At 40.0% G+C, this 13723-nt stretch overlaps 1 protein-coding gene across 2 annotated transcripts in view; it reads left to right on the forward strand.

Moving 5' to 3' along the window:
- TTC28 (tetratricopeptide repeat domain 28) overlaps window positions 1–13723 on the forward strand; it is a 593462-nt gene that overhangs the window by 177126 nt on the left and 402613 nt on the right. The window contains exon 1 of one of the 2 annotated variants that reach the window (XM_082853189.1): window positions 7940–8893. The exons of the other annotated variant lie outside the window; for it this stretch is intronic. Within the exon in view, the coding sequence (XP_082709315.1) occupies window positions 8867–8893 (27 nt within the window). The 5' untranslated portion in view covers window positions 7940–8866. Of the gene's footprint in view, window positions 1–7939; window positions 8894–13723 lie in introns of those variants that run through there. 2 annotated transcript variants of the gene reach the window in all.

Raw genomic sequence — 13723 nt, forward strand, 5'->3', positions numbered from 1 at the left:
ATTGAAAAGAGATCTACTTTCCCTGTGTTCCTTTTAAGCATAGCCAGAGAAATATAGCCTCTGTTGGTTAAAAACACACAAGTAAATAAGCCCCCAGTTCAAGCATCTTTATTAAGTAAACCTTAATGTATTAAAACACACATGTAATTACTACCCTTGCACATTCAGGATTCCTTTAAGAAGGTTCATAAACCCAAAGCTGTATATTCTGCCCCAAATATCTGACCACTGAATTTACTCCAGATAAATTCTCTAAATTTTAACTAAAGATAACATATGCTGAAGTTTCTCCCAGATTGATAAATTATAAAACAGAAAAATTACACATGCCCTATAGCTATGGCTACCTGGTAGAGAGAAGTAACAAGATTGTAGCCCAAAATATTATAGTCCATTGATCTGATCTATATGAGAAAATTGTAACACAGTCATAGTATTCTTAAGATGGAAGATTAGGACTTCCCTGGTAGTGCAGTGGTTAAGAATCTGCCTGTCAATGCAGGGGGCATGGGTTTGAGCCCTGGTCCGGGAAGATACCATATGCCACAGAGCAACTAAGCCTGTTTGCCACAACTACTGAACCTGTGCTCTAGAGCCTGTGAGCCACAACTGCTGAGCCCGTATGCTTAGAGCCTGAGCTCTGCAACAAGAGGAGCCACCGCAATGAGAAGCCTGCGCACTGCAACGAAGAGTAGCCCCTGCTCGCTGCAACTAGAGAAAGCCCACACGCAGCAATGAAGACGCAACACAGCCAAAATAAATAAATAAATACATAAAATAAAATTTAAGAAAAAAGATTAATTGCTTACCAAAGAGATAACAAAGTATTTCCAGGCTAGTGCCCATGTCCTTTAATAAGCTTCATTGGAAAATGACTGAATGCTGGACTTCTTCAGTGAGTGCTAGATTTTGTTGTCTTCCTTCAAAGAGTATTGAACTTTGTTCTGCCAGATAGTTAAGTTACTTGTAGATTAAATGTGCTTTTTTCAAGATTTGTTTTTAAGCTTTGTTAGGGTGAGTTTACAGTATATTTTAGTTAACCTCTTCTGTTAAGAAATGACTTTTCTGAGGTCTCTACTGAATGTCCCAGGTATTCCCTCCACTCTGGCTATTGGAACTTGAAAGACTTGCAGCCCTAGAGAGTTCTGATAGTTGTTCTGCTTACAGCTTCCCTTCACTTAGCCTTGTGGAGTTTTGCCCTACATTGGGCAACGTTGTATTCAACCAGAACTCAAGAAGCCCCTGTGTTGATCTCTGGAGCACCTGTCCACGTAGCCCCCTTAGAGTTCATTTTCTCCGTTTCTCTACCCGGAATGTTCCAGCTTCGTTGGCTTCCTCAAACTGAACTCTGTCTCCTCACGACCGTTGTGCTCTGCTTGGGATCCCCTTCCTGCTCTGTGGTCCGGAAAGTGCCTCCAGGCAGAAATCCAGGGTGATCATAGGGGTTACCTCATTTGTTTTGCTTCTCTCAAGGTTCATAGTACTGTGTGCATATTGTTGTCTGAAACAGTACGAAAACAGTGTTTTTCCTGTATTTTATCCAGTTTTCTAGTTACGCCAGGAGAGTAAGCCTGGTCCCAGTTGCTCTGTTATGAACAGAAATCCCATTAGAAAAATGATTTTACCACTGAAACACAAAGATTAGTTCTGGCAGCTTGTGGCCCTTAATATATAATCAACACAAAATCCATGGTATGATGAAGAAAGAGAAAAAAATTAGGGTTAGCATAGTAAAACAACCACAATAACAACAATGCTAAACATATAGCATTATATACAGGTTATATTATATATGTGTATAATTACATATATAGTTTCATACTCCCAACAACCATACTTAGATAGTTGCTATTATTATCTCCATTTTACAGAGTTGGAAATTGAGGTACAGAAAAATGAATTAATCCAGGGTCACACAACTCCGTGTGGATCTAAGGTTGGATCCAGGCATTATTTGAACCAGGCATTATTAGCCAAATAAAAATTGCTGCCTCAGGAAACTGGGTAGGTCTCCCACCCATCCCAACTGAGCAGTGAATTATGTTGTATTTTTTTCTTTTTACACCAAAGCTTTATACATGTCACCATTATGTGAATGACCCACAAATCTCTTAATAGCTATAGCTGTAGACATAGATATATATCCTTACCTCCAGACAATCCCTCCACCTACCTACTTTACATTCCTGTGTATCTCTTACCACTACCTCGGACCTATAAGTCTCAAACTAAATTTAGTACTTACCTGTTCTTTCTGTGATCCATATTTTAGTTAGTAGGGTATCTCTTTTTCTAAAAGATGACGAAAAATTTGGGGATTATCTTTAAATACTTCCTTCTCTGTCTCTTTCATGTAACAAGTTCTTAGGACCTGTTCTACTTGTGAAATGTCTCTCAAGAAGGGCCTTTTTCCGCTTATGCTGCCCTAATTCAAGACCTGTTCATCCCTTATTGATCTTTTGTAATAGAAACTTATTTGGCCTTCCTGTCTTTATTGTTCTCATATTCTTCCTGTCCTTCACAGTACTTCCAGAGTTAGCATAAAACTCAAATAGATTTGTTAATGCCTTGATTAAAACCCTGTGCTGCTCATCATTGTATTCTAAGTCAGGGATTAATAACAAGGCTTTGGAGTTTGACTCCAATTCCTTTCTTCTAGCCATGATTCTTTGGGAATTTACTTAACCCTTTAGCCTTAATTTCCTTTCCTGTAAAATGGGCATAATGATAGTTCCTCCTCATAAAGGTGTTAGGAAGAATCAATGGATTAAAAAAATATATAAAAGACTTCAATGCTTAGCACATACTCAACAGATGATAGTTATTATTATTATTGTTAAGGTAATAGCATTCACAGCCCTCTAACCTTAAGTCCACTATGCCTTGCCTTGTGTTACATGTGTCAGATCTGTGAGATGACTTGCTAATGTGGCCCATTTTTTCATACGTCCATGTTTTGGCTCATGCTCTTTTCCTTCAGTATGGCACGTTCCTCCCCAAACATTGTCTCAGCTTGTTGAAAGGATACTATGCCACCTCTTCTGTAAAACCTGTCTCTGTTACCACAGTCAGAATTAATTACTCTTTAGGGCTCCCATAGTCTTTTTTTTTTTTTTTTTTTTGCCGTACGCGGGCCTCTCACTGTTGTGGCCTCTCCCGTTGTGGAGCACAGGCTCCGGACGCGCAGGCTCAGCGGCCATGGCTCACGGGCCCAGCCGCTCCGCGGCATGTGAGATCTTCCCGGACCGGGGCTCGAACCCGTGTCCCTTGCATCGGCAGGCGGACTCTCAACCACTGCGCCACCAGGGAAGCCCAATTATTTCATTCTTTTAGCACTTAGCTTGCGCTAAGAACTTGGGTTCTCAAAGTCAGATGAATGGCAAGATCAGTAGGGTTAGCTGCTATCGTTATTGTTATTTTTATTAGTTGTGTACCTGTCTTCTCCTTCAACCTCACAAGACTGCTCTGTCCTTAAGGGCAAAAATCATCTGATTTATTTTTGTCTCCTTTCACAGTACCTAGTAGAGTCCCTTGTATAGAATGAGTACTCAGTCAATATGTGTTGAATTTACAGGATTGGGCTTCAGCCTGTCTGACACTGTCTGATAGAGTGGAAGGAAGTGAGGTGGATAAAGTTAGAGGTGATTTTTCCTGGATGTTGTAGAACAGTTTACTTCCCAAGGAATGGGAGCATGGTTCTACATCTACTTTGCTGTGTGGCAGAATTCTTATGCAACAGGTTATTTTAGTTTTCTTTTTTTAGCAAAGCAAGACCTTTAATATTCTGAAAGCACCCAATTGTGTGAAATATCACTAATGAGGCCAAATTTTTTGGTCTCAAATATGCTTCCACTTTTGTCCCTTTATTTCCTAATATCTCTTTAAATACTTGAAAATAATTTAGAGGTCTTTGGGAAAATTAATGTATTTTCCAAATACTGTTTTACATTGAGTTTAATATTCTAAAACCCAATAAATGTAAATAACTATGAAACTAGCTTTTCTGGGCATTTACCCTGTGATCAATGTCAGACATATCACTCCTTAGGAAATCTTGAAGAAATTCACAACAATGAAAAAAGGTGTGTTTTCTCCATTCATTTCCTCTTTCTTGCTTTTGTTCAGATTTGAATAGACAAGAAGTTATTGAGGAAAATACTACTTTAATAGACTGTTTTACAGTATCTCCCTTTAGGGAATTGATTTGCAAAGTGCTATGTTTAAAAATGGAGTGGTACAAACGCCTTTTAGTAGCTGCATATCTGAGAAACTGTGTTCTTACTGTTGACATTGGATCTTTGAAACAATAAGCTAAATTACAACATTTTGAGCTGTGTTAGCTTGGTACCTCTATATAAATAATTTCTAAGGGAGAAAGTATACTGGTATAATAGTAATTCTATAAACATTTCAGATATAATTACCAAGTCAGTTTGGCATAAGCAAAATAAATAAACAAAGGCACAAAGAAAAAAGCAAGATGATTTAATATAGTATTCATATTTACAGGCTTCTAGGTAATGGTCTTCTTTCAAGTGGTACCTACTAAATGAAAGCTGAAACACTCACCAGTCAGCAGGGAAAGAAATGCCATATAAATAAGTGACCCAAAGGAAATATACCTAAAAAATTGAAAACCAGTTTAAAACTTCACTTTGAAGTCTTAGATTATGTCGAAACATAAATATATTTCCTCTGTTTCCTTTGTTACAGTCCACTGTTCTCAGAATCCCTCTCCCCCAATTTAAGTAACTTTGTCTTTTATTAAGTCCAACAACATCTGAGCATGGGAGATTGCTCTTCAGTCCACAGACCATGCGTGGTATGCATATGGATTCACAGATGCCCTCAAAAAACCACCCCATAGATTAGGAACCATGTAGGTCTCTTAATTTACATATAGGAAAGTGAAGCCTTGAGTGGTTAAATCAACAGTCACAAATTATGACTTGCAGATGGAATTTAGACCTACAGGCATGTTTTGTTTGGCCTGTTAGGATGCTTTAAAACTTTTGAGCAAACAATTAAAATCAGGAAAATTTTAGCTTCTCATGAAAATTTAGAGGATCTGGCACCGTTGGACTGATATTCCTGTATGACATCAATTGACTAGCATTATGTAGCATGTAGCAATTCCCTCTTTTACATGATTTATCTTTCTCCAGATTTACAATCCTTACAATTCCCTTTTATCTTACACCTGACTCTGTTTCATTTATTCATGTCATCTGCCTTGCCCTTCTGATAATTTTTGTTGTATAGCAAGTTAGAGGCAGAGTAAAAAATAGAAACTTTTATCTTGACCTCTAAGCAATTGTTGGTTCCTGCCCCCATCACTCAGGCGTTGGTTTTTAAGCCTTGGGTTCTAGTCCTTCCATTACCATTGACTTGCTGGGTGGCATTGAAGGGGTCAGTTAACTCCTGTGAATTTCAGTTTTGATATCTATCATATCTGTCAAATTGTCATTATAAGCATTTTAATTATGCACATAATTTAAAAATTCAAAGGTTTATATACAAAACAGCCTCATAAAATCATGGTTAATATTTTGTTATATTAGATTGCTTAAAAATGCTGCTTCAGTCATGCCTCTTGACTACTCTTAGTACCTTTAATGCCCTGCATCCTACAGGATAAAGTCCAAATTTCTTTGCCTTACAGTGTTCCCTACCATTTGGTTCCAACATACCTTGCCAAAGTATCTTTTACTTTATATGGAATGGAATGGAATGGAATTTCCCTCATTCATCATTCAATCTCTACCCTCCCTTCATTCTTTTATCCCATAAATATTGAACACGTCTGCTGTGCCAGGCACTATGCTGGGCACTGAGGATTACAAAGCTGAACAAGACAGAGTTTCTGCCTCTAACGTTCTCATCCTTAAGCCTTACATTTTAGACAGGTCAATATATTTTGTATCTTGAATACATCTTGTATGGGCTTGCCTCCTTTGCTCACACTATTCTCCCTTTTCTTTTTCTTTCATTATTTCACTCAACAAATATTTAATGATTGCTTATTGTATCAGGCACTGTTCACTGGGTGTTGATATTATACAGAGTAAAGTCCCTGCTCCCTTGGAATTTATATTCTTGGGGATATAAGACATTAAATAAATAAAATATATGTCATAAAGGCTATGAAGTAAATGTAGCAGGGTAAGGAAGATAGAAGGTAACAGTCATAGTGCTATTATTTTAGAAGGAATGATGAGAGACAGCCTTTCTAATATGATATTTGAACTGAAGGAACTAAGGGAGGGATCCAAGAGGGTATCTGGAGGAAGGGTGATTCAGGCAGAGGGTGCAACACATATATGCTTGATATATTTAAGGGACAGTGAGGTGGCCAGTATGGCAGGGGCTGAGAAAGGGAGTGGAAGAGGGGTAAGAGATGAGTTCTGAGAGGTAGACGGGTCCAGATCCTGAAGAACGTTACTGCCTGTGGTAAGGACCTTGGCTTTTGGCTCTAGAATGAGTTGTATCTCCTCTGTATAGCTCAGTGGTAGAGCATTTGACTGAATTTCTACTTCAGATTCCTTTGTGACACCTTCCTTGACCATCCCTGTTTACAATGGTTTCTCCTTCCATCTCCTGGAATGCTACTTACCACGTAATTCATTTGTTCAACTGACCAACGCAACGTCTGATTGTCCTCTTATAGGTCTTCAGCTCTGTCCTAACTTCTTTGTAACTTCCTCTAGCGTAGGGACTTAGTTTTATACCTTTCTATCCTACATGATGTTTTGCACCTAGTTGGGACTTAATATATGTTTGTTTTGTGAGGCTCCAGCCTCAGATATCAGCAGTAAGAATTTGAAAGCAATGTTTAAGAAAGAAGTGAAAGGACTTCGTGATAGATTAGACATAGGAATGATGTTAATTAAGGTTTTAGTTTGTGATCCTGGAAGAATGACAGTGCTATGGACAGATATAGGAAAGATGGGAAGAGAAACTGATTTGGGGGTAGATTGATGAATTTAGTTTGGAATTTATTGAACTTCCATGTTAGTAGGATATCCAAGTTAAGCTGTGCAGAATGATTTGGATATGTTAGGACATATACAGAGTATTGGTGCTATTTGTGACTGCTGCCTGCAGTATGTAATTTCAAGAGCAGGGTTAGCCTCTTACTCATATTTCTAGCATCTGGAACAGGGGCTGGCAAATAATAGGTGCTTGAATCATAGGCACTTAATAGTTTTATTGAGCAGAGAGGTAAGGTTGGTGTGTAGCTATTATGCATATATCATGGCTTAACTATATTTATTAATATTATTATTTTTTAAAAGACAATGATTTCACCATTGAATTTCAGATTCTCAGTCTTAGAAAAAAATCTCAAAAGTAATTTGTTTTAGTTAACTGTTTTGGATATTTTAATGACATTTACAATATATCTGATATAGTTAGTGTCCAATCTGCTTATAATCATCCACATCAGCCAGTCCTGCCAATGCATTATAGAACTCTGACATTAATAAGTTAAATATTGTTGAAACAATGGAGTGATGGTACATCAGTTGCTATTATTATGTTCATCAGTTAGTATTCTAGTAGCTTACACTACCCATCAATTCCCAGCTATCAAAGTAGCCTCATGGTGAGAGAAGAATTACTAAACATGTTGGATGACAAATAATAGAATTACATTGTATTTGGAGATGTGTCTCCTTAAATAGGATGGAATCATTTTTATAGAAGCTGAATGAAATTCAATCTTGATAGCAATATTTTTATAATAATAAAATTAGTGCTAAATTTAGAGAAGCAGAGTCTATTCTTGATTAAAATTTTTATTTTGTCAGATATCTTAAATCTTTTTCCTTCAAGTCACACTTTTAGATTATATAGCTTTTTGTCTAGAAACCTTTTCTATTCCTTTTTTCTCTCGATATAACTCACAAATCTAGATCTTTTGGAATGGTTTCCTTATTCCGTAGGTCTATTCTGGCTCTGATTCCTTGGGAGCTGTTAGGTGCCTCTGAAACTGTGTGCTTACTTTTTGCTTTGGAACAGATGTCGTGGCACTAAGACCCAGAAACCATTTGCTCTGTGTGGCTGGAGCTGGGCAGGCTGTGCTCACACTGAAGGGAAGGAAGTCATTAGTGCAGACTGAGCTGTGGAGTTGGGTTCTTGCAGGATTTCCTTCCAGCCTTTCCCCACTAAGGTTCTTGGGAATTAAAAAAAAAAAAAAAAAAAATCTAAACACACAAACCAAGTTTTCCTATTTACAGTGTTCAGGGAAGGTAGGCATTTCGGGAAGGGCAGATCCTTTCCCCAAGCTATCCAAGAAAGAAGAGAAAACAGCGTAAAGAAGCTCTGATTACAGATCTTTGGAATTTTCTTTGCTAAATTTTACAAACGAGAAATACACCCAGAATTTTGGGAATTGCTCCAGGCTGCGCGTGAGGGTTTGATTGCTTGTCTAATCTTTTTTTGAGAAGAGGAGAATTCGCCAAAAGGGGTTTGGATGGCAGGAGCCCGGCTGGGTTCGTGCAGCAGCTTGCGTTCTCCCTCTTTTCTCTGAGGGAGGGTCTTTGCAGCCGGCTTGGAGACCCCCTGCCGCAGGCTCTTTTTGCTGGCGCTGGCCTGAGGGGAAAATGCTCCGCTCTGGCAGGAGTACGCTGGTTGCTGCTGGGACTTCCTAGCCCCGTGGGAAGTGTGTTCGTGGTTTGGGGATACTTTTCATTGAACTGAAGGCGAAAAGACTGGACTCTCCTGGGCTCTTTCCCTTCGCAGTGAATATGGGAAAGAATTAGGGGGTGGGAGGGAGGCAGCATGACTTGCAGTCGCCGCTGCCCTGCATCTGTCCCCAGCCCCCAGCCAGCATCTTGATGTTCCACGTATCGGCTGTACAAATATGATGAAATGGCAGCCCCGGAAGAAGGTAAGTGTCCCGGAGTGGGGACGGGGCCCTGATGCCCGACCCAGGGAGGGGTGACAGGGGGCGGTTGCCCTCGGGTCCCTCCACTCCTTCCGTAGTTTGCTGGACGGGCAGGTCCAAGTAGCTCTGTCCCTTTAGGGACTTACACCAGTCCCTTAGGGACGGGTTACCAACTCTGATCTGCGTCCATTGCCCTCTTAAGTTTTTCCTTCTTGGTATGCCCAGACTCTTCAGGGGTGACAGCTCAGAAACATCCCTTTGCCTTAGAAGCCCGGTGGAGCCAGCCACACGATTAGCTTTGCAGGAGCCAGCCAAGAGCTGCCAGGGTCTAAGGACTCGGTGGCGCCTCGTCTACGGGGAGCCATTTGGGGTTGTATTCCCGACACATTCCAGTGTCCCCGCAGGTGGGTGTTGTAGCACCTACTTCCCCAAGGGGTTAATAGGCTCTGAGCCGCTGGCAGCCGCTTCCCCAGGGCCCCGCTGGGGGGCGAGCATCCCTAGCACAACCGCCCAGCAGCTGGTTCCTGGGCAGCGGGGGCCGCGGGGCCTCCAGCCTGAGCTCCTGGGGCCTGGCCGGCCGGGCCTTCTGCCCGCGGGGCTCCCGGGCGGCTGCGTGGGCCCGCGCGAGTGCACGCGCCGGCCATTGTCACGGGTGTGTGTCTGTGCGTGGCAGCGTGCACGGGCGTGTGTGCATCGATCGTGGGGAAGAGGGGGAGGGGGCACTTTGCTTTTTGCGAGATTATTTCCTAATATGGCTCCTTTGTTGAGAACTCAAGGAAAAAAAAAATCCAGTGGTTCTATCAAAATAAATTGCTATTGGTCCCAGAAATAACGTTTCTAAATGTGGGACTGGTCGCTACCCCAGGACGTTCAGGGAGAAAGACAGCTTTCTTCAAGTTGTTGGCGGCTGTAGCTTTGGCTAGGGCTCTCTTTTGCTAACTTGTCTGACTGGCGCTGTTAGGTGAACCCAGTGGTTCACTGCATAGCAGGACTTTTCCCCCAACTTCAAATACCTCATTTGGCCGTGTTTTTTATTGACATTCTTTTGAAGGAAAACAGCGAACTGAACGTGCTGTGCCTCTCCCCAGCCATGACCTGTCTCTGTTAGCAGCTGCCTGGTGTTTTACTTGAACTAGCTAAACTGACTCTTTCTTTGTGGCATGATGTGTGATACCATGTTTTACATCAGAGCTGAAATAGAAATCATGTGTGAAATGCATGAGAAGATATTGTGCATTTGTTTTATTGCTAGAAAATCTAACAAACCCTGCTTCAGTACAGCCTGGTGAATTGAAAGGTTTTCTTTGATATCTAATTTGCTATTTGAAACGAAGTCATTTCTACTGCATTCTGAAGTCAGAATCTCTCATATATTAGTTCTCATAGAGCTTCTTTCAGTGATATTGGTTTCATGTGTTTTAGTTAAGAGATCCATGCGTCTCTCCCTACCACCCATAAAAATCAGAGTTAGGATGAGGAAAACCCATAGAAGAAACCATATAATTAAGAAATTTAAACAGATGCTGTGTATTCCTGGAGCCCTCCCCCCAATTTCTTCTATATTTGTAAATTGCATATTTGTGAGTACTTTTAAGATGTCTGCAAACTATACATTCATAAATGTCTGTTTTTTCTATTTTACCCAATATGCAGTAACTCATGTGGTTATGTCTGTGGAAACCCCTCGGGGTACTGGTATTGCTTGAACCACGGAAGTATTATTCTTGGCAGTCAGGTGGATTTCTGGACTCTGGAAGATTCTATTTCAAGTGTTAGGATTCACTCTGCAGTATTTACTCACTCTGTGATGCTTAAATTGCTATACCAGAAGGTTGTGTTTATTCACTGCATTCATAATCCCAAATCATCATGTTATCAGATATAATTCTGCAAAGTTCATAGAAGATTAAAAATTAAGCTGAGCCATTAAGTACTGTGTGATTATTTGGTGGTGGCTTGAGAACAATTCTTCCTTCTACATTGGAAACGGAAGCTTCCTTGGAAGAATATTCAACTCCTGTAGGACACCAATAAGTGTTTACAAAGATTAGGTTTATTTTTTTACCCTTGCAAAAATACTCACATGATCAGATCATTGCTGTGGTTTCTGGCTGGGTCTGCTAACACACTTGTAGTGGTACAGTCACATGCTATGTGTTTTGTCAAACTGTTTCATAAAAACCATTTATACCACAGATGAAAAGTGATACTACATTGATGTGATTTTAACAAAGCTAAGAAGATCATCCATAGAATGCTGCCCCAAGCAGCATTTGCTATAACTGGGCTTCATGGCTAGGATTGATGGTAACTTGCTATCATGGTGCCCTGTCAGCCACTACCAGTGCTGGCTTTTGTAAATTCTGGGCTCACTATGAGAGAATGACCATAGGTTCTAGGTTTCTTTGTTTCTAACTGAGCATGCAGCTGGGGTACATGACTGAAGGGGAGTCCTTTACTCTTCTTTCCTCTGCTTATTTGCTGGGTTTAACTAAATACTAAAATTCAAGATGTGGGCTCTGGAGTATTCAATTAGGGTCTGCTACCTTTTTCACAAAGAAACCACCAGAACACGATTAATCATGTTCCACTCTTAGGACCAGTGAGGAGCTTAGTTAGCCATAGCTTTGCTCCCTCATTTCTGGATACTACCACCAAGATGCTCTTCTTCCTTCCCCTTCCTGAAGAAACAGTGATTTTTATCTACCTCTGAATTCCTGGAGCATTTAGAATCTGTGCCCTTTTAGGCTGATTGTCCTTTACTGATAGTAAACTTTTTTAATCTTAGCCTCTCAATTATTCTTCAAGCTCCTTAAGTTCAGGAACCACGTTTCACACCTCTTTTTTGGTGGCAGGGATAATATAGTTACTCAGTAAATATTTATTTGATGTAAAAGTAAATAAGAACTATTGCTTTGTAAAACTTGCATTTATTTTTAGGGTGGTATGATCTTTAAATGTAAAAAGGTTCAGAATGTTTCAGTTGACTCATAGGTATTAGACTGTAGTGGATTATTAAAGAAAACCAGAATATTTTGGCACTCACTTCTAATCTTTTGTACACAACTTCAGGGAGGGGACAGCTACACTTTCCACACAGGCTCCTGTGGCAGTCATTGTTAAGACACACTATCAGTCTCTGGATCCAGTATCATGATCCTTTTATTAACATAACCTTATTGGCCTGGCAAAATGTACTTTCCCATGTTCTCACGTTAATAGACTATCATGCAGCACGTTATTTTTATCTTGTATTTGCAGAAATGATAGTAATTAAAATGCTCGTCTCATAGGAACATGTTTGTTTACAATTCTGAAGTGATTTTTGCTCTTTAAAATCCACTGATTAGTATCAGATAACACTGTGTAAATAAGACTGTAGTCAAAACCTTCAGGAAAACTGCTGCTGATTGGATTTTTTCATTCCTTATCTAATGTTATTTTACTGTTCACACATAATAAAAGATCATTAATAGGAATATGTCATGTAAGCTACATTAATTATGTTATTTGAGAATCATATGATGTATTTATCTTGTTCTACTTGTCACATTAATATAATGTGAATCTGGCTTCTTAAATGACTTCTCTGATAGAGCTTCATTTATTTCAAAGCTCACTAATAAGGATTGTGTCCTGTAAATTTGTGTCTCGGAATAGCTTATTGCTTTTACAAAAGAGTGTATTCAAATCCCTGAACTTTTTCTATGATAAAGCATTTTGTTTCTGGATTAGAAAGCTAAGTCTCAAATTTTAATACAGCTATACCAAATTACTTAGTTACCTGCCTAAATGCTGTGCTAGTTGATATTATTATATTATTCATTTTGGACCACAGTTTGTTTATAGTATAAAATTAGACTTAAAAATAAGCACTGTGGACAAAAGAAATTTTAAAGAGAAGTCTTAGAAATTTCATGATAAAGGTCTTTCTGCAGATCCGTCTATTACCATTCCCAGATCAATACAATCTAGAGACCCAGGTTTTGGTTCTGGCAGTTCCCATGACTTGTGTCCTTGGGCATGTCATTTAATCTTTCACATCTGACTCCCCACTGTTATAGTTTAGCGCCTCATTGTCATTTGCTGGATCTATTGCAAATGGCATCCTAATGATTTTTCTTTTTCTTGTCTCTTTTTTCCTCTAATTTTCCCTTCTTATTCCTTCTAGAGTAATTGTTTAAAGAAACACATGTATTTATTCACCTTCTTAAAACTCTGCCATGTCTCTCCATTGTCTAGGAGATGTCTCCAAAGTGGGGTGAACACACCTTGGGCTAGGGAGTGTGCAAGAAAATGACTGGGTTATGGGGAAATATGAGGACTTCTGTTTTTGTGGGGTTTTTTTGCAGTACACGGGCCTCTCAGTGTTGTGGCCTCTCCTGTTGCAGAGCACAGGGTCCGGACGCACAGGCTCAGCGGCCATGGCTCACGGGCCTAGCCGCTCCGTGGCATGTGGGATCTTCCCGGACCGGGGCACAAACCCATGTCCCCTGCTTCGACAGGCGGACTCTCAACCACTGCGCCACCAGGGAAGCCCATATTTTTGTGTATTTTTTAATCTAAAAGAATAAGAAATAAATTAAGCTGTACTCTCAATACAGTTTGCCACTCTTCCCTTGTTTGTTTGGGAGCCACAAGGGGTTCTTAGTGGTGCCCTCTCATTGTTCATGCCAGTCATTCGTTCACCTTCAGTGTGCTGTGGTGTACTTAGTTTCTATCATAAAAGATCTTGCCTTAAGTGATTAATTTTATTAAAGAGGAGAAGAAAACAGAAGAATGTAGTGTAGGTTATATAGTATAGTGATGAAGAGGATGGGCTCTGAAGCTAGA

This window comes from Leucopleurus acutus (genome assembly GCF_964270905.1).
Source record: "Leucopleurus acutus genome assembly, chromosome: 13".
NCBI lineage: Eukaryota > Metazoa > Chordata > Mammalia > Artiodactyla > Delphinidae > Leucopleurus > Leucopleurus acutus.